This window comes from Rana temporaria, chromosome 3 (genome assembly GCF_905171775.1).
Source record: "Rana temporaria chromosome 3, aRanTem1.1, whole genome shotgun sequence".
Taxonomy (NCBI): Eukaryota; Metazoa; Chordata; class Amphibia; order Anura; family Ranidae; genus Rana; species Rana temporaria.
In genome coordinates, this window is record NC_053491.1 from 442,809,588 (window position 1) to 442,834,270 (window position 24,683).

The 24,683-nt window shown below is 47.0% G+C and overlaps 1 protein-coding gene across 2 annotated transcripts in view; it reads left to right on the forward strand.

Annotated features, from left to right (window-relative positions):
- Positions 1-24,683, forward strand: part of GCDH (glutaryl-CoA dehydrogenase) — a 55,204-nt gene that overhangs the window by 12,161 nt on the left and 18,360 nt on the right. The window contains exons 2-7 of one of the 2 annotated variants that reach the window (XM_040346487.1): positions 3,798-3,905; positions 8,433-8,468; positions 12,341-12,481; positions 15,262-15,324; positions 19,391-19,561; positions 21,861-21,990. In XM_040346487.1, coding sequence (XP_040202421.1) covers positions 3,806-3,905; positions 8,433-8,468; positions 12,341-12,481; positions 15,262-15,324; positions 19,391-19,561; positions 21,861-21,990 — 641 coding nt within the window. In that variant the 5' untranslated portion in view covers positions 3,798-3,805. The remainder of the gene's footprint in view (positions 1-3,797; positions 3,906-8,432; positions 8,469-12,340; positions 12,482-15,261; positions 15,325-19,390; positions 19,562-21,860; positions 21,991-24,683) is intronic. The other variant, XM_040346488.1, reaches the window with a different exon arrangement.

The window sequence follows — 24,683 nt, forward strand, 5'->3', positions numbered from 1 at the left end:
GTGATGTTTTGAAGTCTCTTCCGCCCTGCTATGGTATGGAGACGGGTGGGGGCCGCCTTCCACTTACTCATCTCCGCACCCAGCCACAGGAAGGACCCGATCGCCTCCGCCGCTGCCAACGGCTCCGGTAAGCGGCGGAGGGCATGGAAGAGCAGCGGAAAGGGGGGGCCCTCTCCCGCCACCGATGACGTTGATCTTGCGGAAAAATCCGCCGCAGAGACCACCATTATCGTAAACAGGACCGCCTTCTAAAGACGATGATAAAAAAAAAAATTGATTGCCCGCTAGGTGGCGCTTTAATCCTTTTTTATGCACACACAGGAGCAGTGGGGGGGAAACCGCATGTGATTCAGACAGGAATCACACCGCATGCCATTCTTTGCAATGCGATTTGCGCCAATTATTTTTGTATTGACGCAAATCGCACTGTAAAGTTATCGGTACTCGGTATCAGCGAGTACTTGATGAAAGTATTGGTATACATAATCACAGATTTAAAAAAAAAAAACTGTATTGGTGCAGCCCCAAGATTAACCCTTTTTCTGCCAGAACCATTTTTGCGTTTTTTTGAACACAGGCCTGAAGATTAGTCAAAACCCCCAAACCCGGGTGGATATAAATCAATGATTTTTTTAAATCTTATTTTGTTTGTATTTAAATCTTTTTTTTATATATATATATATATATATATATATATATATATATATATATATATATATATATATATATATATATAAAAAAAAATTCTATTTTTATCAAATTAATTTTAATAAAATGTTTTTGGAGTAAAAGTCTATCTAAAGATAGTTTTCTATTTAAGATACATTAATAATTTAGTTTATTCAGCATGAAATGGAGCTTAGTTATGTAGCTATGAGGTTGTATATTCTGCAATATTTACATTTTTGGTAAACTCATTCAATGAATCCAAGCTGAGATAACATGCACTGATGCATTGATGCATTCACACAATTTTACAGAAACCATGAGATAAATCAAAGTTCAGGAATATTCTTTTATCCCATTGTTTTGCAAATCGATGTACACTACAAACTGTATGATTGAATAGTTCTGATATCGCTGTTTTAGTAACCTGACAGTAGAGCTGGGCGATTTCCCCCCCCCCCCCCCCTAAAAAAAATCTGCATTTTTTTTTTTTTATTGATTTACGATTCAAAACGTTTTTTTTTTTTATGGACACCGCTCCAGTCCTGAGGGGCTGTGGGCAAGAGTTTTTAGGTGAGGCCGCGGCCTCGCCAAAAAACTCCTGCCCGCAGCAGCTCCTTAAGACCGGCGCGGTGTCGGCGCCGATCCTGGGGGAAAAAAAATTGAACAAATCGATTTTTTGAAAATATGAATCGATTTGATTGTTCGATTGACCAACTCGATTTTTAAATCGAATCGATTTTTTTTCCCATCCCTACCCGACAGCTTATTATTCTAAATAGGAAACCTTCATTTTGTTTGCAAATATAAAAAAAATTCCAACTACCAGCAAGAATAAGTCCTTACATTTAAAGAGTACCTGTCATATCGGATCCATCATGGTAGCACCTGTTGGCGGGCATCCCCTCACCTGCTGCCACCACCTCCCTCACCTTGTAGTGTCAATGCCGCATCACCAGCCGTCCTAATAAAGTGAATGGGACTGTCGGGGGGTCAACAGCGGGTCAGAGGAGGAGCCTCTGTGGGACAGAGATGACAGTTGCTCTTTAAAAATTATGATTTATATCAAATCCACCCTGCCCTAAACATTGATATATTTTCTGAAAGCAGAGACCCTGGAGAATAAAATAGTGGAAGTTCCAGGTTATGTTGCATGGTATTTTTTAGGGATGTCCCGATACCGATACTAGTATCGGTATCGGGACCGATACTAAGCATTTCCCAGAGTATTTGTACTCGGGGGAAATGCTCCGATGCCTCAGCTGATACCTGGGCAGGCAGGGGAGTTGCAAGTCTTCTCCCCCCGTGCTGTGCTCTTTCCCCCGTTCCATGCTGTGCTCTTTCCCCCGTTCCGTGCTGTGCTCTTTCCCCCCCATGTTCCGTGCTGTGCTCTTTCCCCCCGTGTTCCGTGCTGTGCTCTTTCCCCCCGTGTTCCGTGCTGTGCTCTTTCCCCCCGTGTTCCGTGCTGTGCTCTTTCCCCCGTTCCATGCTGTGCTCTTTCCCCCGTTCCGTGCTGTGCTCTTTCCCCCATGTTCCGTGCTGTGCTCTTTTCCCCCCGTGTTCCATGCTGTGCTCTTCCCCCCGTGTTCCGTGCTGTGCTCTTCCCACCCATGTTCTGTGCTGTGCTCTTTCCCCCCGTGTTCCGTGCTGTGCTCTTTCCCCCGTTCCGTGCTGTGCTCTTTCCCCCATGTTCCGTGCTGTGCTCTTTCCCCCCCGTGTTCCGTGCTGTGCTCTTTCCCCCCATGTTCCGTGCTGTGCTCTTTCCCCCCGTGTTCCGTGCTGTGCTCTTTCCCCCCGTGTTCCGTGCTGTGCTCTTTCCCCCCCGTGTTCCGTGCTGTGCTCTTTCCCCCCGTGTTCCGTGCTGTGCTCTTTCCCCCCATGTTCCGTGCTGTGCTCTTTCCCCCCGTGTTCCGTGCTGTGCTCTTTCCCCCCGTGTTCCGTGCTGTGCTCTTTCCCCCCCGTGTTCCGTGCTGTGCTCTTTCCCCCCCGTGTTCCGTGCTGTGCTCTTTCCCCCCCGTGTTCCGTGCTGTGCTCTTTCCCCCCCGTGTTCCATGCTGTGCTCTTCCCCCCGTGTTCCGTGCTGTGCTCTTCCCCCCGTGTTCCGTGCTGTGCTCTTCCCCCCGTGTTCCGTGCTGTCCTCTCTCCCCCCCCGTTCTGTGCTGTCCTCACCCCCCCCCCCCCCGTGTTCAGTGCTGTCTTTCCCCCCCCCGTGTTTAGTGCTGTCTGCTCCCCCCCCCCCCCGTGTTCAGTGCTGTCCTCTCCCCCCCCCCCCCCGTGTTCAGTGCTGTCCTCTCCCCCCCCCCCCCCCGTGTTCAGTGCTGTCCTCTCTCTCTCCACCCCCGTGTTCAGTGCTGTCTGCTCTCCCCCCCTCCAATCTGTCAGGATGGAGAGCGGAGGTAGGAGGCGCTAAACCCGGCTCCTACCTTTTCAGAATGAACAAAGTTGTGATCACTGACTCTGTCCATTCATATAACTGAAACATCGTAACCTCCTGTGTTTATGATGCTTCAGTTTATGAATGGAGAGGAGCTTCTGTCCATTCATTTCAGCTGAGGCTGCCGAGAAAGGGACTGGGGAATCTGTGTCCTTAGTCCCTTTCTCTGTCTTAAAGGTTTGTTAAGACCCCTGATATCTCTCCAAAGACCCACAACAGGGCTGATAAAAAAAAAATTGCAATAATTTTTTTTTTTTTTTAAATAAATAAAAATAAAATGTAAATAAAAAAAAACACACTGACAATCCACCCCCCCCCTAAAAAAACACCAAAAAATTGTATTAAAAAAAAATACTGTCACATGACATTAAAAAAAAATATCGGTATTCGGTATCGGCGAGTACTTGGAAAAAAAGTATCGGTACTTGTACTCGGTCTCAAAAAAGTGGTATGGGGACAACCCTAGTATTTTTGTTACTATAATGCAGTAGGGCTGCATAATGTTTTGCTTGCTTCTTTCACTGAAAGTCCTCCAGGCGGGATCTGTCTCAGAAAACAGAGTGAGAGGGGGAAATGTAGGGCTCTAGTGGTCACAACCTGAAGCACCTTTTATTTCTGGCATCCACTATGTTCTGTATAACAGGATACACATCCGGACTTGTTGTTTTATTTACTGCACTTTTTTTTTTTTTTTCAGTTACCATAATGTCACTAACTGGAAGTTCATTGCGCCTGTTAAGAAGTGTGAGACATGGCATCCAGGTGTGTGCGGTAAGGGCGCAGGGCACCGCCGCCAAGCAGAAAGGTGAGGATTGTCTTATCAGGGTACATCCATAGAGGCTGCATCTGAAGACTTGTGTGTAATGTCATTGACAGTAAAAAGAAATGTTACCACGTTCTGTAAAACAATGCTAAATGCCATTAACTGCCAGGTACACCTTCAGCATGTTATAGCAATACCACTGAACCGAGGAAAAATGGAGCTCCCATCATGCAGTTAGTGCTGCTACTCAGCTTTAACCACTTAACCCCCGGACCATATTGCTGCCCAAAGACCAGAGCACTTTTTGCGATTCGGCACTGCGTCGCTTTACCTGACAATTGCGCGGTCGTGCGACGTGGCTCCCAAACAAAATTGGCGTCCTTTTTCCCCCACAAATAGAGCTTTGTTTTGGTGGTATTTGATCACCTCTGCGGTTTTTAGTTTTTGCGCTATAAACAAAAATAGAGCGACAATTTTGAAAAAAAATTATATTTTTTACTTTTTGCTATAATAAATATCCCCCAAAAATATATAAAAAAATAAAAAAAATTCCTCAGTTTAGGCCGATACGTATTCTTCTACATATTTTTCATTAAAAAAATCGCAATAAGCGCTTATTGATTGGTTTGCGCAAAAGTTAAAGTGTTTACAAAATAGGGGGTTGTTTTATGGCATTTTTATTCATATATTTTTTTTAATAGTAATGGCAGCGATCAGTGATTTTTTTTTCCGGTACTGCGACATTATGGCGGACACTTTTGACACATTTTTGGGACCATTGGCATTTTTATAGCGATCAGTGCTATAAAAATGCATTGGATTACTATAAAAATGCCACTGGCAGTGAAGGGGTTAACACTAGGGGCGGGGAAGGGGTTAAGTATGTCCCTGGGTGTGTTCTAACTGTAGGGGGGGGGGCTTCACTAGGGGAAATCACTGATCTTCTGTTTATACATTGTATGAACAGAAGATCAGCATTTCCCCAGCTGACAGAACCGAGAGCTGTGTGTTTACACACACTGCTCCCAGGTCCCCGCTCTGTAACGAGCGATCGCGTGTGTCCGGCAACGATCGCGCCCGGGAGTCGGGGGCATGCGCGCGCCCCTAGTGGCCTGCGAGAGAGCCGACGTAGAGCTACGGGCTCTCGCGCAGGGGAGCCGACCTGCCGCCGTAAAACGACGGCGGCTGGTGGGCAAGTAGTTAAGTTGGGTGTAACTTATTGTCTTCCAGAAGACAGCGGAGGGGCCGGACATGCCCGCAAGTGGGAGCAAATACCTGGATTTGACAGGTATCTGCACCCCTTGAAAGGTGCCAAATGTGAAACCGAAGGGGGGGGGGGGATTCCAATAAGCGGAATTTCCATTTTTGGGTGGAACTCTGCTTTAAGCCCTGGTTCACACCGGTGCAATTGCATGACAAATTGCACCCTTTGCGGGCAATGGAACCGTACAAATTGTTGCAACTCAAGTCACAGCGACTTTGAAAAAGGTTACTGCACTATTTTTCTTTAATTTCATTGCGACTTGCATAGAGTTCTGTTAAATGAAGTCGCAAGCCGCAATGAAATCGGTGGTGCAGATAGCACTGATCTGCGGCTTTATTTTGTTGCTTAAAGGGGAGTTCCAGCCTTTAAGGCCCCTTTCACACTGGGGCGTTTTTCGAGCGTTATTCGAGCGAAAGCCTCATCTGCAATCCCAATGTGCTGGTAAAGCACCGCATAGACCCCAACGTTTTAGGGCGTTTTTGCAGTGCCTCAATGTGAAAGGGTAAGGCGTTTTTACAGCGCTTTCAATTCATTTCAATGGAGAGGGGCGTTTTTGGAGCGTTTTTGTCAGCGCCCAAAAGCTGCTCCAAAGATGCTGCTTGCAGGACTCGGTGTGAAAGGGTCCATTGAGATGCATGGAGAGCATTTTAGCGCTATTTTTAATGCTAAAACGCTGTAAAAACGCTTCAGTGTGAAAGGGGTCTTAGTGCTTATTAAAAGTCAGCAGCTACAAAAAGTGTAGCTGCTGACTTTTAATAAACAGACACTCACCTGCTCCATGGTCCAGCGAAGCGGCCGCCCGGAGCTCCGCTCCTTCCCCCCCCCGCTCTCTGGCCGGCACCTCCATTCATAGTGTGGGCACCCGGCCATGACAGCTTTCGGCTTCACGGCCGGGCACTCACTTAGCATGAGCGAGTCGCGCTGCGCTCTAGGAGTGGACAGGCGATCTCCTGGGACCTGTCACGTGTCCATGGAGATCGCCTAAAGGGAGGGGCCTCCTTAGGCGAGAAGAGAAGTCGCTGAGGCGGTCCCTGGGTGGAAGGAGGAAGTGGGACAGGAAGTCCCACTCCTACCGAAGCCCCCACTCCCCCCCCAAAAAAATGACATGCCAAATGTAGCATATAAGGGGGCGAGGAGTGCTTAAAGCGGAGGTTCACCCTAAAAAAATCATCTACCATCCCATCCAGCATACTTGCGTCAGCTACAGTATGCTTTTTTTTTCTCGCTGTACTTACCGTTTAATCGTTGATTTTCTTTTCTTCTTCCCGCGGGGAATAGGCGTTCCTATGAAGGGGCGTAGATCATTGACGTGCGGCTTCACGCTTTCCGAAAATAGCCGGACTAGGACTCCGCTCTTCACGGCGCTATACGGCGCCTGCGCACAGACTAGGAGCTGACTGCGCAGGCGCCGTATATAGCCGCACGTCACTCATCTACGCCCCTTCATAGGAACACCTATTCCCAGCGGGGAGAAGAAAAGAAAATCAACGATTAAACGGTAAGTACAGCGAGAAAAAAAAAAAAGCATACTGTAGCTGACGCAAGTATGCTGGATGGGATGGTAGATAATTATTTTAGGGTGAACCTCCGCTTTAAGGTTAGCCAAAAGTATGACTTTGATTTGCACAGTTCTCAGAATTACCACAAGGTGGCGCAAGAGTTCTTCCTGCAGACTTTACACTGGTGCAATATAAAAACAAAGCAGACTTTATGTGCCAGAATCTGCGCAATCCCTTATGTAACCCCAAACAATAAAATGTGTATCCTTAGCCCGAAAATCCACATTTTAACTTTTCTCACATGTGATGTATATTAAATCGCTTTTCTTTAACCACTTAAGGCCAAAATGCAGCTAAAGGACCTTGCCCCTTTTTGCGATTCGGCACTGCGTTGCTTTAACAGACAATTGCGCGGTCGTGCGACATGGCTCCCAAACAAAATTGGCGTCCTTTTTTTCCCACAAATAGAGCTTTCTTTTGGTGGTATTTGATCACCTCTGCGGTTTTAATTTTTTGCGCTATAAACAAAAATACTTTTACTTGTACTTTTTGCTGTAATAAATTTCCCCAAAAAACATATATAAAAAAATTATTTTCCTCAGTTTAGGCCGATACATATTCTTCTTCCTATTTTTGGTAAAAAAAATTGCAATAAGCGTTTATCGATTGGTTTGCGCAAAATTTATAGCGTTTACAAAATAGGGCATAGTTTTATTGCATTTTTATAATTTTTTTTTTTTTTACTACTAATGGCGGCGATCAGCGATTTTTTTCGTGACTGCGACATTATGGCGGACACATCGGACAATTTTGACACATTTTTCGGACCATTTAAAATGCATTGTTTACTGTGAAAATGACAGTTGCAGTTTGGGAGTTAACCACTAGGGGGCGCTGATGGGGTTATGTGTGACCTGAAGTGTGTTTACAACTGTAGGGGGGTGTGGCTGTAGGTCTGACATCATTGGTTGTGTGTCCCTATATTAGGGAACACACGACCGATGAGAGCGCCACAGTGAAGAACGGGGAAGCCGTGTTTACATGCGTCTCTCCCCGTTCTTCAGCTACGGGGACCGATCGCGGGACTGTAGCGGCGATCGGGTCCCCGAGTCTCGCAGCCAAGGTCACGGAGCTTCGGACCGTGTCGCGGGAGCGCGCCGCGACCCACCGCTCGGCTTTATACAATCACGTACAGGTACGCAATTGTGCCCAGTGGTGCCATTCTGACGACGTATATCGTCGTTAGGCGGTCCTTAAGTGGTTAAGTGCCAAATTTCTTGGCTCCCCCCATCCAGTCTTGTGACTGGAGATGTCACCGTGGGCTCCCAGAGACATCTTTGGGACAATGACATGTCCTGTTCACTTGGCAGGGGAGATCAAAGCCGGGGGGAGGGGGGGGGTGCCAATGACTGCTCACCTATGTGATAAATGTTCCTTGTGAATATTTTAAATCTGAAAATGATACTGCTTCCTTTCTGCATATACGGACTGATTTTACTGTTGTGGGTTTAGTAACACTTTAAGGTAAGTTAGGCAGCTGCTAAAGCCTGCTTTCTAATAGAAACATTTCTACATTTGGATTCTTTGAGTTCGGCCAGCATTGTCTCAGTCAGCACATTTAGCCATGATGAAGAAAGCCCTTCAGTACGAAACGTGTTGGCTAGTCTTTTCTGATTTATGTGATGAAATAAACACAGTTAGCCTCTCAGCCAATGGCGTGGGTGCTCCTTTTCTGCCAGAGATTCCCTGTAACCAAATGACAGCATTGGTTGCTATAAAATATTATAAATGCCTTCAATTTTCCAGATGCCAGCGTACAGAAGGAAAAGAAAAGCGCAAAACGTGAGTTTCCTTATTTTCATAACTTGTACGGTTTACGTTTGTTATGTGTTTTGTAACAGAAGTGTAACTTGTCACATATTTTTTTTTTTCATACAAATAAACCAAAAATATGAAAATCTTAATTTTGAGGCAGATTTACCCCCTTCATGACCAGGGCATTGTTTGCTATTTTTTTTAACACTACGCTACTTTAACTGGGAATTGCGCCGTCATGCAAACAAGATCTATATCATTATTTTTCCCCACAAATAGAGCTTTCTTCCTTGGTGGTATTTGATCACCTCTGCATTTATTTATTTTTTTTGAGAGATATAAATGAAAAAAAGACAGAAAATTTAGCAAAAAAATATATATTTTTTACATTCTGCTATAAAACATAGCTTTAAATAAAAAAAATCTAATTTCTTCATACATTTCTGCAAAAAATGTATTCTGATACATGTCTTTGATAAAAAAAATAATCCCAATAAGTGTATATTGATTGGCTTGCATAAACATTATAGCGTCTACAACTATTTATATTTTTTATACTTCTAATGGTGGTGACCTGCGACTTATAATGGGACTGCGATAGTGCAGCGGGCAATCTAAAACTAACTGACGCTGGTGGGGAACTGTCACTGACATCACCAGTGACACTTATACAGTGATCAGTGCTAATACTATACACCAGGGGTGGCAAACTCAAATTCATCGGGGGCCGCATTAGCAGTATGGTTGCCCTGTAAGACTATGGCCCAGATTCTCAAAGGGCTTACTACGGCGCAACGCAATGTACACCGTCGTAAGTCCTAATCTGGGCCGTCGTATCTATGCGACTGATTCTTAGGCCCCATACACACCATAGAATCTATCCGCAGATAAATCCCATCAAATGGGTTTCTGCGGATAGATCCTATGGTGTGTACACTCCAACGGATATTTATCCGCAGAGAAATCTCCCCTGGGATGGATTTCCAGCAGATGGATATTTGCTGACATGCACAACAAATCCATCTGCTGGAATCCATTCCAACGGATGGATCCGCTCGTCTGTACAGACTTACCGGATCCATCCGTCTAAAGGGATTCCCCGCACGCGTCGTAATGATTTGACGCATGCGTGGAATTCCTTATATGACAGCGTCGCGCCCGTCGCCGCGTCATAATAGCGGCGACGGCGCGACACGTCATCGGCAGAGGATTTCAGCGCGGATTTCAATGCGATGGTGTGTACACGCCATCGCATAGAAATCCTCTGAAATCCTCGAGAGGATTTATCCGCGGATACGGTCCGCTGGACCGTATCTGCGGATAAATCCTCTCGTGTGTATGGGGCCTTAGAATCAGTTACGCATAGATAACCATTAGATCCGACAGGCGTAAGGCTCTTACGCTGTCGGATCTTAAATGCATTTTTTTTTTTGCCGATTGGTGTCGCCTCCGTCGTTTTCCCCGTCGAGTATGCAAATTAGCTAGATACGCGAATTCCCGAACGTACGCGCGGTCGACGCAGTGAAGTTACGACGTTTACGCTAGGTTTGCACGGCGTAAAGTTGGCCCTTCTATATGAGGGGCAACCAATGTTAAGTATGGCCGTCGTTCCCGCGTCAAAATTTTAAAATTTACGTCGTTTGCGTAAGTCGTCCGTGAATGGGGCTGGACGCCATTTACGTTCACGTCGAAACCAATGACGTCCTTGCGACGTCATTTGGAGCAATGCACCCTGGGATATTTTCCGGACGGCGCATGCGCAGTACGTTCGGCGCGGGAACGCGCTTAATTTAAATGCTCCACGCCCCCTACCCGGCTAATTTGAATTAGGCGGGCTTGCGCCAGGTGATTTACGCTGCGCCGCCGCAACTTTACAGGCAAGTTCTTGGTGAATAAAGCACTTGCCTGTAAAACTTGCGGCGGCGTAACGTAAATCAGATACGTTACGCCCGCCGAGTTTTACGCCATTCTACGAGAATCTGGGCCTTAGTGTCCACTGTTTATTATCATAAATAATTGTCACTGCATTTGTTTATTACTGGTTTTATGGAGCGCAGGGTTCAGGAGTTTGCTGCGTACGAGTTTGCACCCTCCACTCTCCTTCCATCCTCCCATCCACCCTGGGATGGGATGGGATGGGGTGGAATGAGATGGGATGGGATTGTGTGGGGTGGAGTGGGGTAGGATGGGATGGGGTGATTGGGGGGGTGCCGTAGAATGGGATGGGGACAGGATTGGGTGGTATAGGATGGCATGGGGTGGAGGTGGGGTAGGATGGGATGAGATGGGGTGGAGTGGGGTGAGATGGAGTGGGGTAGGATGGGATGGGGGTGGAAGGGGTGGGGTAGGATGGGATTGCCCCCACCTCACTGTAACATCCACCATTGCCCCCCCTCACTGTAACATCCAGTCATCCACCATTGCCCCCACTCATCACTGTAATGTCCACCATTTCCCCCACTCGTCATCACTGTTCCAGTCCAACATTGCCCCCACTAGTAATCACTGTAATAATGGCCAGTCCCACATTGCCCCCACTAGTAATAGCAAAACTCACTGTACTTGCACTACGCGCTCTTGCAGAATAGCCGGCTAGAAGATCCACGAGCAGATGAGGGAGGGGTGATGACAACGTCAGCGCGCACCTAGGCCGCCGCCGGGTGTACCAAGATGGCCGACCGCTCCGGAGCTAGGCCGAAGCCGCCGCCTTTCTTAAGGCCGAGGCAGCGGTGCGCTCTGTGGATCACGGATCGATCACGATCCGTTGCACCACTAGTGGCAACGGACGACTCGTTGCGCGGGCCACATGGCAAGGTCTGGCGGGCCGGATTCGGCCCGCGGGCCTTGTGTTTGCCACCCCTGCATACACTAATGACACTGGCTGGGAAGAGGCTAACATCTAGGGTGATCAGGGGGCTAAAGCCCCGAACACACGAGCGACATCATCCAGTAGAATAAAAACCGGTCAACATTCGGCCTGTTTTGTATGGCAGCTGGTCCGACAGAAGGCGGCGGAGGATGCTGGAAAAAGTTCAGCACTCTCAGCCAATGGCTGGGCATGCTGACCAGAGTGTTCTGGTGGGGAAGGGCTGTTGTCCATTATCAGTGGTCAAAGTCGTATCCATGTTGTACCCATCCAAAGTAGGCTCAACTTTGGAGTCGCACAAGTGTGAATGGAGCCTTAGCTGACATTTTTTAAATTGGTGACAGGGTCTCTTTAAGGCTGCGTTTCCACTGTTGCGACCCCAAAGTGTGTCTGTGGAGAGCAACTTTGATGCGACTTTGAGCGCAGCTTCGATCCATCTTTACAGTCTCTGGATCAAAGTTACATCAAAAGTCGCATTAAAGTAGTGCAGGAACCTTTTCAAAGTCGCTGCTTTAAGTCGCATAGATTGGAACGGGTGCCATTGAAATGAATGAAATGAAGTCGCATGACAAGTTGCACTAGTGGAAACAGAGGCTAAATCTGAACTCCTGTAATTTACTCTATAGCAGTAAGAAAACAGGTAGGGGCAGCACCAGGAGCCAATCAGGGCCGTTATTCAGCACACATTCACTATCAGAAGGAATCAGCAGCGTGATTTTGTTCCTTTACCATTAAAAGGACGGGATGCGTTCTTATGTTTTTTGTTCTTAGTATGTAATCATGCCTTTTATGATATATACATAATCTGGGATGTTGTTTTTGACTGCAGCGGAGGTCTGGCTGGTCTGCTGTCAGGCAGAGGGCTATCTCTAGATCACAAGACTGGCTGAACAGAATGATCATTTTTCTGGAAGCTACAACAAGTCATATACATTGGTCATACAAGGTCACATGCAGTTTAGTTTTTTTTTTTTCTCAGGCATATCATTTCTATTATTTCTATGTGTCACATATGTATTGTGATTCCTTTCAGCCCAGGCGCTCTTTGATTGGCGGGACGCTCTCTGTCTGGACTCCCAGCTGACAGAAGATGAGATCATGATTAGAGACAGCTTCCGATCTTACTGCCAGGAGAAGCTGATGCCCAGAATCCTCATGGCTAACCGGCAGGAAGGTGCGTTCCATCATCTGCTCCTCGATGGGCTGCCATCTACAGTCTACCTTATTAATCCATTATCCTGGACCTACACTGAGCCATCTTTATTTTGTATCTCATCAGTGCGCCTGTTATAGTGCCGGATTTACTCATAGTCCACCTTTTGCAAAAAAAAAAAAAAAATACAGCAACATTGTGCATTTATGAATGTTTATAATTTGAGCCTGTAAAGCATTGTAGCTGTGATCAGTGGATGTTCAGGCTCCTGCAGACTATTCCTCCAGCTCAGGTCCGCGTTATGGACCTTTGATTACGGGACTGGAGGAAGTATCATAGGACTACACTGACGTCACCACACTTGTGCTCCATTCAAAATCTTGAGTCCGAACGTAGAAATTGGGACTTTCTGTACTTTTTGGCAGTTTCTCCATTCACAAATCTCTGTGAATGGGTGATACAGCGGAGGTTTGTCCAGAGCCTGGAGTCCAGCTGTCAGGTGCTGCCGCCACCAACGCAGGTAAGGGGACCCGGCAGTGTCGTCTTACGACTTTATGCCGGGAACCATTTTGGGCATGCGTGAGGCTCTGCTCTCCTACTGGCCTGGCAGCAGGGGGAAGGAGGAGGTAGGGGAGGGAGCCGAGCGGTGACATAAATCGCCGTGGCTCCCAAAAGTGGGGACAGGATACCTGTCAGGCCAGGTATCCGCTCCCCTCCCCCGAAAGGTACCAAATGTGGCACCAGAGAGGGGAGGAGACCAATGAACGGAAGTTCCACTTTTGGGTGGAACTCTGCTTTAAGAACCCTTTCACACTGGTGCATTTTTGCCACGTTTTCGCTGTAAAAATAGCGCTATTAAAACGCTCATAAAACGCTCCAAAAACGCCCCCTCCATTGAAATTAATTGAAAACGCGGTAAAATAGTGGTGTTTTACCGCTCCGCTATAGGCGTTTCCAGTGTGAAAGGGCTCTTAGTGACAATCCTCAGGTGATACACAGAGGTGAAACAAATCCCTCTACAGAAGTTGTAGCTGTCTATCTGCAGTCTTCTCTTCTCCACATCTGTTCAAAGTGCAGAAGTTATATAGCTTGTCTGAGCTGACAGAAAAAAATGGTGTGGAGAGATTAAATGACACATTGCAGAGCTCATAGAAAGTAGCAACAGTTTGCCCTTGGGACTTTAAATGAGGTGCGACACGCATAATGATGAGATGTAAAATGAAAGTTTATTAGCACATACAATGTCAACAAGTAAACACGGACAAGTACCATATGGTCAAACAGATTTGTGATGTTATACATTTATATTATATATTCATAGTTAGGTACAGTATTCCATTGAACAATCCATGGTGAGTATCAAAATGCATCCTGGTAGCCCGACGCGTTTCGTGAACAACTGTTCACTTCCCCAGGGGTTGATGCAATACATAGAGTCTATGAAATAAAACAGTTTATGGTGTGTAATAAAGCTAGTGGATGATGTTGTACTAATAAAAAACACCAAGGGGCCACCAAGGGGCCCATACTTACAAATCTGTTGAAAAAGAAATTGCATGCTCATATTCCATTGGCTGCCGCTGGGAATGTCTATCCTGGGAGCTGTGGGCCTGGGATCCATGAGGGCCCCGGCAGGACAAACGAGGGCCGTACACAGGCACAAATCAGCATGATGTGACATCCACGGTGATGGGTATAGGACAGGGATATGCAATTAGCGGACCTCCAGCTGTTGCAGAACTACAAGACCCATGAGGCATAGCAAGACTCTGACAGCCACAAGCATGACACCCAGAGGCAGAGGCATGATGGGACTTGTAGTTTTGCAACAGCTGGAGGTCCGCTAATTGCATATCTCTGGTATAGGAGACATGTCTATGTATCAGACTCATTGCAGAGTTTAGTGAGAGCTGATTGGAGGGAAGGGACACACCCCTTACACACAGCATGCAGGAACAGAGCTGAGGCTGTCAATCAGTTGGAGATCCCTCCCCTGTCACCTTTCTCTCTTGGTGTCAGGAAAACCTGTCAGAAGTGATAGCAGAGGAATGGAGCAGCAGACAGAAATGACACTTAGTGCTCTTAGTTGAATCAAGTACAGACTATAGATGGAAATAGGCTTCGTTCATATTTCATGTCTGAGGTTTACAACCACTTTAAAAACATAACAGGAGCCTGTGGGGAGAAGAAGAACCTTGATTTTCAGTAAGGGGGATGGGTGGTTTGTAGTTGGGGGGGGGGGGGTTCTGAACATGTTTCATGTTACAGCCTAAATCTGGGTGTAATGTAAAACATAATCAGAAAGGAGGATTTCAATTTTAACCTGAACCAGCGATTTTGTATCGTAATCCCGAGTAATCAAGAGGAAGCAATCTTATTTGTATAGTCCTGCGGTGCTCCATAAAGCTTGCTTTGTTGCCATGTGGCCCTGGCCCCACCCCTTTTCATCACCTGGACTTTTTTTAGGGGCCAGCATTGTCTCCCTTCAGATTGCTGACCTATAGTTAAGCCGAGGATGTTGGAAAGAGACAGAGCTTAGCCTATCTATGAGTAAGTGGCGGAACCGATAGAGGAGCCCTTTCCAGTTTTCCCGTTGACTCGTATGAGGGACTGCGCTGTCCAGTGCCAGCTATCAATGTAAAAAGTAGAAAGCATCCTGATGCCAGTGCGGTATCCTGGTTTTACCTTTCATAATAATGAACATGTGACTGGTCTGGGATAGTGTGATTGCTTTATACAGCCCTACCACTGATTCCACCTGAAAACATTCATTCTAATCTGCTTTTTCTTCTTGTGTCCAGCATTTGACCGGGAGATTATATCCGAGCTGGGAGAACTCGGTGTCCTGGGATCTACTATTAAAGGTAATTATATTTATAATTCATTTTAACCTTAAAGGGGTTGTAAAGGTTCGTGTTTTTTCACCTTAATGCATCCTAGCACTCTTGCCCCCCCCCCCCCCATTTTACTTACCTTAGCCACGAAACTCCGTGGGGCTCGTTCCCGCAATGGTTTCCCCCAGCTTAAGGCGGCTCGTCATTGGAGATTCATAGCAGTGCAGCCATTGGCTCGCGCTGCTGTCAATCACATGCAATGACGTGGCGCGCCGGGGGCGGGACCGAGTGATACAGTCGGCGGCTATAGCACAGTGAGCGTGCCGCAAGCTATCCCCCTTGGGAGAGAGCTTCCCATGGAGGGGGTTAGCGCTTGCAGGGAGGAGCCGAGACAGCCGCTGAGGGACCCCAGAAAACGTGGATTGGGGCCACTCTGTGCAAAACGAGCTGCACAGTGGAGGTAAGTATGACAGGTTGTTTTTTTTTTTTTTTTTTAAACCAAAGCCATACAAGCCCTTTAACCACTTAAGCCGCGGACCAAAATGCAGCTAAAGGACCAGGCCCCTTTTTGCAAATCAGCACTGCGTCGCTTTAACTGACAATTGTGCAGTCGTGCGACGTGGCTCCCAAACAAGATTGGTGTCCTTTTTTCCAACAAGTAGAGCTTTCTTTTGGTGGTATTTGATCACCTCTGCGGTTTTTATTTTTTGCGCTATAAACAAAAATAGAGCGACAATTTTGAAAAAAATGCAATATTTTTTACTTTTTGCTATAATAAATATCCCCCAAAAATATATAAAACATTCTTTTTTTTCCTCAGTTTAGGCCGATACGTATTCTTGTACATATTTTTGGTAAAAAAAATCGCAATAAGCGTTTATCGGTTGGTTTGCGCAAGATTTATAGCGTTTACAAAATAGGGGATAGTTTTATTGCATTTTTTTACTACTTTTTTGTGACTGCGAAATTATGGCGGACACTTCGGACAATTTTGACAAATTTTTGGGACCATTGTCATTTTCACAGCAAAAAATGCATTAAAAATGCATGGTTTACTGTGAAAATGACAATTGCCGTATGGGAGTTAACCACAAGGGGGCGCTGATGGGGTTATGTGTGACCTCATATGTTTTTTTAACTGTAGGGGAGCGGGGCTGTAGGTCAGACGTCATCGATTGTGTTTCCCTATAAAAGGGAACACACAATCGATCACGGCGCCACAGTGAAGAACGGGGAAGCTGTGTTTATAAACACCGCTCTCCCCGTTCTTCGGCTCCGGGGACCGATCGCGGGACTCCAGCGGCGATCGGGTCCCGCGGTCGCGGAGCTTCGGACCGGGTCGCAGGCGTGCGCCCACGACCCACGGCTGGGCACTTAAAGAGGACATACCTGTACGTGCTTGTGCCCAGCCGTGCCATTCTGCCAACGTAAATGTGCAGGAGGCGGTCCTTAAGTGGTTAATAGCCCTGGGAAAAAACTCTCCTTAAATCTCTTTGTCCTTGCTTTTATCATCCTAAAACGTCTTTCGGACGGCAAGTCGAGACCATTATAGATAAAAAAGAAAATGGACAGGTGACCAGAAGGTATCTTTTTATGATTAGGGTTCCTCCTAGCACCAAAATGTGTTTTCTGCTTTGAAGGCCAGTTCACACCACATGCAGTCCAGTGCGTTTTTTTTTTCTGCATCAAAACGCATGGAAAGTAGGTTATATGGTTTCCAATGGCATAGTTCACACCGGTGCAGTCAGTTCCAGGGCTTTCCAGTTCCAGAAAAAAAGTAGAACCTGCTGCATTTTTTCTGTCCTGAAACATAGTAAAAACGCATAAAAAAACTCACCGGAATGCACTGGAACCAGAGGCGTACTAAGCATGGGGCGGAGGGGGCGGGCCGCACCGGGTGCCACACCCTGGAGGGGTGTCAGGCCGTGGCCCCCCCTCCGCGAATGAAGAGGACTGTAGCGTGCGGCATTATGATAGCGCGGTAACAGGGAGGCAGCGCTAGCGGCAGTCTAGGTAAAGCTGAAGCGTGGCTTTTTAGGGGGGGGGGGTGACTCGTGCGAGCCGCCCGTACCCATACCCGGGACCGCAATTATCCCCTTCTCTGTGGCAGCGCAGCGCCCGCGGCTCTGATAGATACGGCTGTGACTGTCTGACACTGACAGTCACACAGCCTAGGAGCGTGAAGCTGCAGCCGCCTCCCCCTGTGCTGTGCTGCCTGTGTGTGTAGTGTAACACGCGGCGCGCTGATAATCATCTGTCTGACGGCATTATGGGTCTGAAGGCAAGGGGGGTGTGTGCACTATTGTAAGGGGGGGTGTTCTGTATATGAGGGGGGTTCTGTATTCTGGGGGGGTTCTGTATTGTGTGGGGGGGATGTTCTGTATATGAGGGGGGTTTTGTATTCTGGGGGGGTTCTGTATTGTGTGGGGGGGGGATGTTCTGTATATGAGGGGGGTTTTGTATTCTGGGGGGGTTCTGTATTGTGTGGGGGGGGGATGTTCTGTATATGAGGGGGGTTTTGTATTCTGGGGGGGTTCTGTATTGTGTGGGGGGGGATGTTCTGTATATGAGGGGGGTTTTGTATTTTGGGGGAGTTCTGTATTGTAGGGGGATGGTATCTGTATAGGGGGGTTCTGTATTCTGGGGGGGTGTTCTGTATTGTAGGGGGTGGTTCTGTATATGAGGGGGGATTCTGTATTCTGGGGGGGGGTTCTGTATTGTGGGGGGGTGTTCTGTATTGTAGGGGGTGGTTTCTGTATATGAGAGGGGTTCTGTATTCTGGGGGGTTCTGTATTGAGGGGGGGTGTTCTGTATTGTAGGGGGTGGTATTTGTATAGGGGGGGGGTTATGTATATGAGGGGGGTTCTGTATTGTGTGGGGGAGTCCTGTATTGTAGAGGGGTGGTATCTGTATAGGGGGGTTCTGTATTCTGAGGGGGTTCTGTATTGTGGGGGGGGGGGGGGTGTTCTGTATTGTAGGGGGTGGTTCTGTATATGAGGGGGGATTCTGTATTCTGGCGGGGTTCTGTATTGTGGGGGGGTGTTCTCTGTATAGGGGGTGGTTCTTTATATGAGGGGGGGGTTCTGTATTGTGGGGGTGTTCTGTATTGTAGTGGGGTCTGAACTGTAGGGAGGGGTCTGCACTGTAGGGAGGGGTCTGCACTGTCCAGAGGTGCAGTCTAATGTAAAGGGGTGCAGTGTAATGTAAAGGGGCCAGAGGTGCAGGGTGCTGTGTAATGTAAGGGGTCCAGAGGTGCAGGATGCTGTGTAATGTAAAGGGGCCAGAGATGCAGGGTGCTGTGTAATATAAAGGGGTCCAGAGGTGCAGGGTGCTGTGTAATGTAATGGGTTCAGAGGTGCAGTGTAATGTAAAGGGGTCCAGAGGTATAGGGTGCTGTGTAATGTAAGGGGTCCACAGATGTAGGGTGCTGTATAATCTAAAGGGATCCAGAGGTGCAGGGTGCTGTTTAATGTAAGGGGTCCAGAAGTGCAGTGTAATGTAAAGGGGTCCAGAGGTGCATGGTGCTGTGTAATGTAAAGGGGTGCAGGGTGCTGTGTAATGTAAAGGGGTGCAGGGTGCTGTGTAATGTAAAGGGGTGCAGGGTGCTGTGTAATGTAAAGGGGTGCAGGGTGCTGTGTAATGTAAGGGGTCCAGAGATGCAGGGTGCTGTGTAATGTAAAGGGGTCCGTGGTGCAGTTGTGGAGAGGGGGTACACAGTAGTGACAAAGAGATATTGAAGGATGCAGGGGGCACAGTGGGGTGTTTTTACATTTTACCGTGGGGGGGGTGCCAGATATTGGATCCGCCCCGGGTGCCAAATGTTCTAGGTACGCCCCTGACTGGAAACGCATCAAAAATGCACAGAGGACAAAATAAGGAAAAAAGTACCTGGAACTGCATCAAAAACGCACTGGAAATTGCCAAAAACGTGCGTGCAAGAACGCACCCGGGAACTGTGGTGTGAACCAGCCCTTGGTATTTATACTTGTCCACAACAGAAGACTGTATTAAAGCAAAAACAATCCAATGTAGAGTTGCCTTAAATGAAGTGACAGATTGATCGCCGCTCTTGTATTTCACCCCCTGCTCTCTCCAGGTTACGGTTGTGCCGGGACTTCCTACGTGGCATATGGACTCTTGGCGAGGGAGGTGGAGAGGGTGGACAGCAGCTATCGCTCAGTGATGAGTGTCCAGTCCTCGTTGGTTATGCATCCGATCGCCGCCTATGGGTCAGAGGAACAGAAACAGAAATTTCTGCCCGGATTGGGTAAGGACACTCAGATCGCGGCTCTCACTATAAACATTTAGGTGTTGTATCCTCCTTGTAGCAATGGTGTCTGTGCTGTGTTATGGTTTAACTCAATTAAGCCGCCATATATGGATCGAAATTTTAATCTATCGATCGACTTGTGTACAAACCAGCCTGTTAGGTTTTTCTGAAACAGTGGGGTAGATTCAGGTAGGGGCGCGCAAAACTGCGGCGGCATAACGTATGACATTTACGTTACGCGGCCGCAAGTTTTACAGGCAAGTGCTTAGTTCACAAAGCACTTGCCTGTAAAGTTGCGGCGGCGTTGCGTAAAAGGGGCCGGCATAAGCGCACGTAATTCAAATGATCCCAAAGGGGACGTGGATCATTTAAATTAGGCGCGTTCCCGTGCCGAACGTACTGCGCATGCTCCGTCGGGAAGATTTCCCGACGTGCATTGCGGTAAATGACGTCGCAAGGACGTCATTGGCTTCGACGTGAACGTAAATGGCATCCAGCGCCATTCACGAACGACTTACGCAAACGACGTAAAATTTGAAAATCGCGACGCGGGAACAACGTCCATACTTACCATTGGCTGCGGCTCCTATTAGCAGGAACAGCCTTACGACGAAACCGAAGTACGCCTGCGCCGTCGTATCTTAGGGTGCAATATTTACGCTGGCCGCTAGGTGGCGCTTCCATTGCGGTCGGCGTAGAATATGCAAATGAGCCGATTCACGAACGTACGCTTGCCCGTCGCAGTAAATTTACGCCGTTTCCGTAAGAGATACGCGGCGTAAAGATAAACATGCCCCCTAGGTGGCGTTTCCAATGTTAAATATGGCCGTCGTTCCCGCGTTGAAATTTGAAAATTTTACGTCGTTTGCGTAACTCGTCCGTGAACGGGGCTGGACGCCATTTACGTTCACGTCGAAACCAATGACGTCCTTGCGACGTCATTTAGCGCAATGCACGTCAGGAAAATTTAGGGACGGCGCATGCGCAGTAGGTTTCGGCGCGGGAACGCGCCTAATTTAAATGATCCACGCCCCCTACCCGGATCATTTGAATTAGGCGGGCTTGCGCCGGGGGATTTACGCTACGCCGCTGCAACTTTACAGGCAAGTGCTTTGTGAATCAAGCACTTGCCCGCGGCGGCGTAACGTAAATGCGATACGTTACGCCGCCGCAGATCTAGGTGAATCTGGCCCAGTGTGTTTTAGGTAGGATAAAATAAAGCAAAATGCGCACTATTGTTTCTGAGCTGTACTACGGGTAGGAACAACAGATAACATATGTATTATTGTTTTGTTATTTTGGATTGTTCTTTGGTGATAGAAACAAGAAACATACAGCTAAATAAAAAAAAACATTTTTTTTTTTTTTTTTTTTTTTTTTACTATTTGGGACAGTTTTTCTTAGATATAAAAAAAAAAAAAAAACACCAAATCAAACTCAATCTGTCCTGAAAAATTCCACCTGAATGCAAAAGTAGTTGTGATGATGATATGTACAGTTTTACTAACACAGGCCAAAGTTGCAAAATAGTGCTTGGGCATTAAAGCGGAGTTCCAGACACAATTTCACTTTTTAAATATAAATACCCCTGTAATACACAAGCTTAATGTATTCTAGTAAAGTTAGTCTGTAAACTAAGGTCCGTTTTGTTAGGTTGTTACAGCATTTAGACACTTTATAAAATAGAAATTGACTGGGGCCATCTTAAGTGTGGGCATCATGAAGCCAGACTGTATGACTTCCTGGATTTCAGCCTTGCAGATCTCGCACATGCTCAGTGCTGCACAAGCAGTGTAATAGGTTTCAGATCAGGTTTCAGCACCTGTACTGTCCAAGTCACATGATTCTTCGAGACTGGGGAGTGCACAGACTCCTGGAAAGTTACACCCACTACATTCCCAGGAGTCTGTGCGGTGTAGGTTAGGAAGCATTAAGCACCTAGGTGCAGGAAGAGGGAAGATTAACTATTCTGCCTAGCAACAACACTTTGAAGGCATCTAAAAAAAAAAAAAAACATTCTTAAAGGACTAATGAAATTTTTTTAAAACTACTGATGTAATGTTATATTTATGGGTGGAACTCCACTTTAAGATTTGTTTTCCTCATGGGAGAGAAGGGGTTAAACCAAGCCTGTGTGTCATGCTCTGGTTTGTCGGTGTAGGAATTGGAGTCAGTGTGTGTTGCCTTGTTAACAATCCATTGTAGCGCCCAGAAGCGATTCAGTTCGCATGCGCCGCGCTTTATAAGTTTTTCATTCATTCATTCATTCATTCATTCATTGTCTGTTTTAACGCAGCCAGAGGAGAGTTGTTGGGCTGTTTTGGCCTCACCGAGCCCAATCATGGCAGTGACCCGGGTGGAATGGAGACCAGAGCACGATACAACCCGACCAGCAAAACCTACACACTTAACGGATCCAAAACCTGGTACAGTTCACCCCAGTTCTACCCGCTAACCTACACCCAATTCCAGGGACTTTCCCTCAGCACCACCAATCAGATTTCATCATCCCCTCTTCCTATAAAGGATAGATAATACACAGATGAATTAGAATGGAAACTAATACAGATGTTCTTAAACCACTTCATGACCAGGCCATTTTTTTGTTATGTGACACTGTGTTACTTTAACTGACAATTGCGCGGTTGTGCGACGTTTTACCCAAATAAAATTGATGTCTTTTTCCCCCACAAATAGAGCTTTCTTTTGATGGTGTTTGATCACATGTGCGGTTTTTATTTTTTGCGCTATTAACAAAAACAGAGCGAGAATTTTGGGGGAAAAAAACAATGGGCCAGATTCTCGTAGACTGGCGTTAAACTGCGGCGGCGTAACGTTTCTCATTTACGTTACGCGGCCGCAAGTTTTACGGGGAAGTGCTTGATTCACAAAGCACTTGGCTGTAAAGTTGCGGCGGTGTAGCGTAAATTCTTTGGCGCAAGCCCGCCTAATTCAAATGATCCAGGTAGGGGGCGTGGATCATTTAAATTAGGCGCGTTCCCGCGCCGATCGTACTGCGCATGTGCCGTCCCTAAAATTTCCCGACGTGCTTTGCGCTAAATGACGTCGCATGGACGTCACTGGTTTCGACGTTAACGTAAATGGCGTCCAGCGCCATTCACGGACGACTTACGCAAACGACGTAATTTTTTTTAATTTCGACGCGGGAACGACGGCCATACTTAACATTGGTTGCCCCTCATAATAGCAGGGGCAACTTTACGCGTCGCTTAAGCTACGGAAACTTCGTAAATTCTCTGCGTCGAACCGCGCGTATGTTCGGGAATCTCGCGTAAATACCTAATTTGCATAGACGACGGGGAAAACGACGAGGCGACACCTAGCGGTGGGAAAAAAAATTGCATTTAAGATCTGACAGCGTAAGAGCCTTACGCCTGTCAGATCTAATGGGTATCTATGCGTAACTGATTCTAAGAATCAGTCGCATAGATACCCGGGGGCCAGATTAGGACTTACGACGGCGCAAATGGTGTTGCGCCGTCGTAACGCCTTTGAGAATCTGGGCCAATATTTTTTACCTTTCTGCTATAAAATGTCCAATAATTTATTTATTTTTTTAAATATATTTTTTTTCATCAATTTAGGCCAATATATATTCTGCTACATATTTTTGGTAAAAAAAATTCCCAAATAAGCGTATATTGATTGGTTTGCACAAAAGTTATAGGGCCAGATTCAGAGAGATCGGCGTATCTTTAGAGCGGCATAGCGCATCTGATATGCGCTACGCCAACGTAAGATAGAGAAGCTCGTATTGTATTCACAAAGCACTTGCTCCCTTTCTTGCGCCGGCGTAACGTAAAATGGCCGGCGTAAGCCCGCCTAATTCAAAGTAGCAAGGCAGTGGGCGTGTTGTATTAAAATTAACCGTGACCCCTAAATGAACGGCCGAACGAACGGCGCATGCTCAGAATCACGTCGCATATACTCCCCAAGATACGTCGGCTCAATGCTTTTGACGTGAACGTAACCTACGCACAGACCCATTCACGTACGACTTACGCAAACGACGTAATATACGACGCTGTTCGCGCGCCCATACCTTAACATGACTTACCCCTGCTTTAGGTCGGATAACTTTACGTCGGACGTACGCCTTACGTAAGTAGCTTACTGCGATGGGCGCAAGTACGTTCCTGAATCGGCGTATCTAGGTCATTTACATATTCGACGTGTAAATCAACGGAAGCCCCCCTAGCGGCCAGCGTAAATATGCACCCAAGATACGACGGCGTAGGAGACTTACGTTGGTCGTATTAAGCCAAAATTCAGGCGTATCTTGTTTCCTGAATACGGCGCATAGATACGACGGCGCATACTAGAGCTTAGGCGGCGTAATCAACAGATACGTCGGCGTAAGTTGTCTCTGAATCTGGCCCATACCGTTTATAAACTATGGGATATTTTTGTGCCATTTTTTTTCTTCTTTTTTTTACTAGTAATGGTGGCGATCAGCGATTTTTAGCAGGACTGCAACGTGCAGAGGACAAATCAGACACCTAACTGACACTTTTGACACTTTTTTTTTTTTTTTGAGAACCAGTGTTATTACAGTAATCAAGGCTAAAAATATACACTGTCACTGTACTAATGACACTGGCAGGGAAGGGTTTAACAGGGGCAATCAAAGGGTTAAATGTGTTCCTAGGAGGTGCTTGCCAACTGTGTGGGGGATGGTCTGACTGGATGAAGACAGAGATCGGTCTTCCTGCTTGGCAGGAACACAAGGGCCCGGTTTCAGGTAGATCCGCGCATTTTTACGGCGGCGTAGCGTACCGTATTTACGCTACGCCGCCGTAAGTCAGAGAGGCAAGTGCTGTATTCACAAAGCACTTGCCTCCTAAGTTACGGCGGCGTAGCGTAAATGGGGCCGGCGTAAGCGCGCCTATTTCAAATTAAGGGTTGAGGGGGCGTGTTTTATGTAAATTATTGGTGACCCGACGTGATTGACGTTTTTTACGAACGGCGCATGCGCCGTCCGTGTACATATGCCAGTGTGCATTGCTCCAAAGTACGCCGCAAGGACGTATTGGTTTCGACGTGAACGTAAATTACGTCTAGCCCCATTCACGGACGGCTTACGCAAAAAACGTAAAAT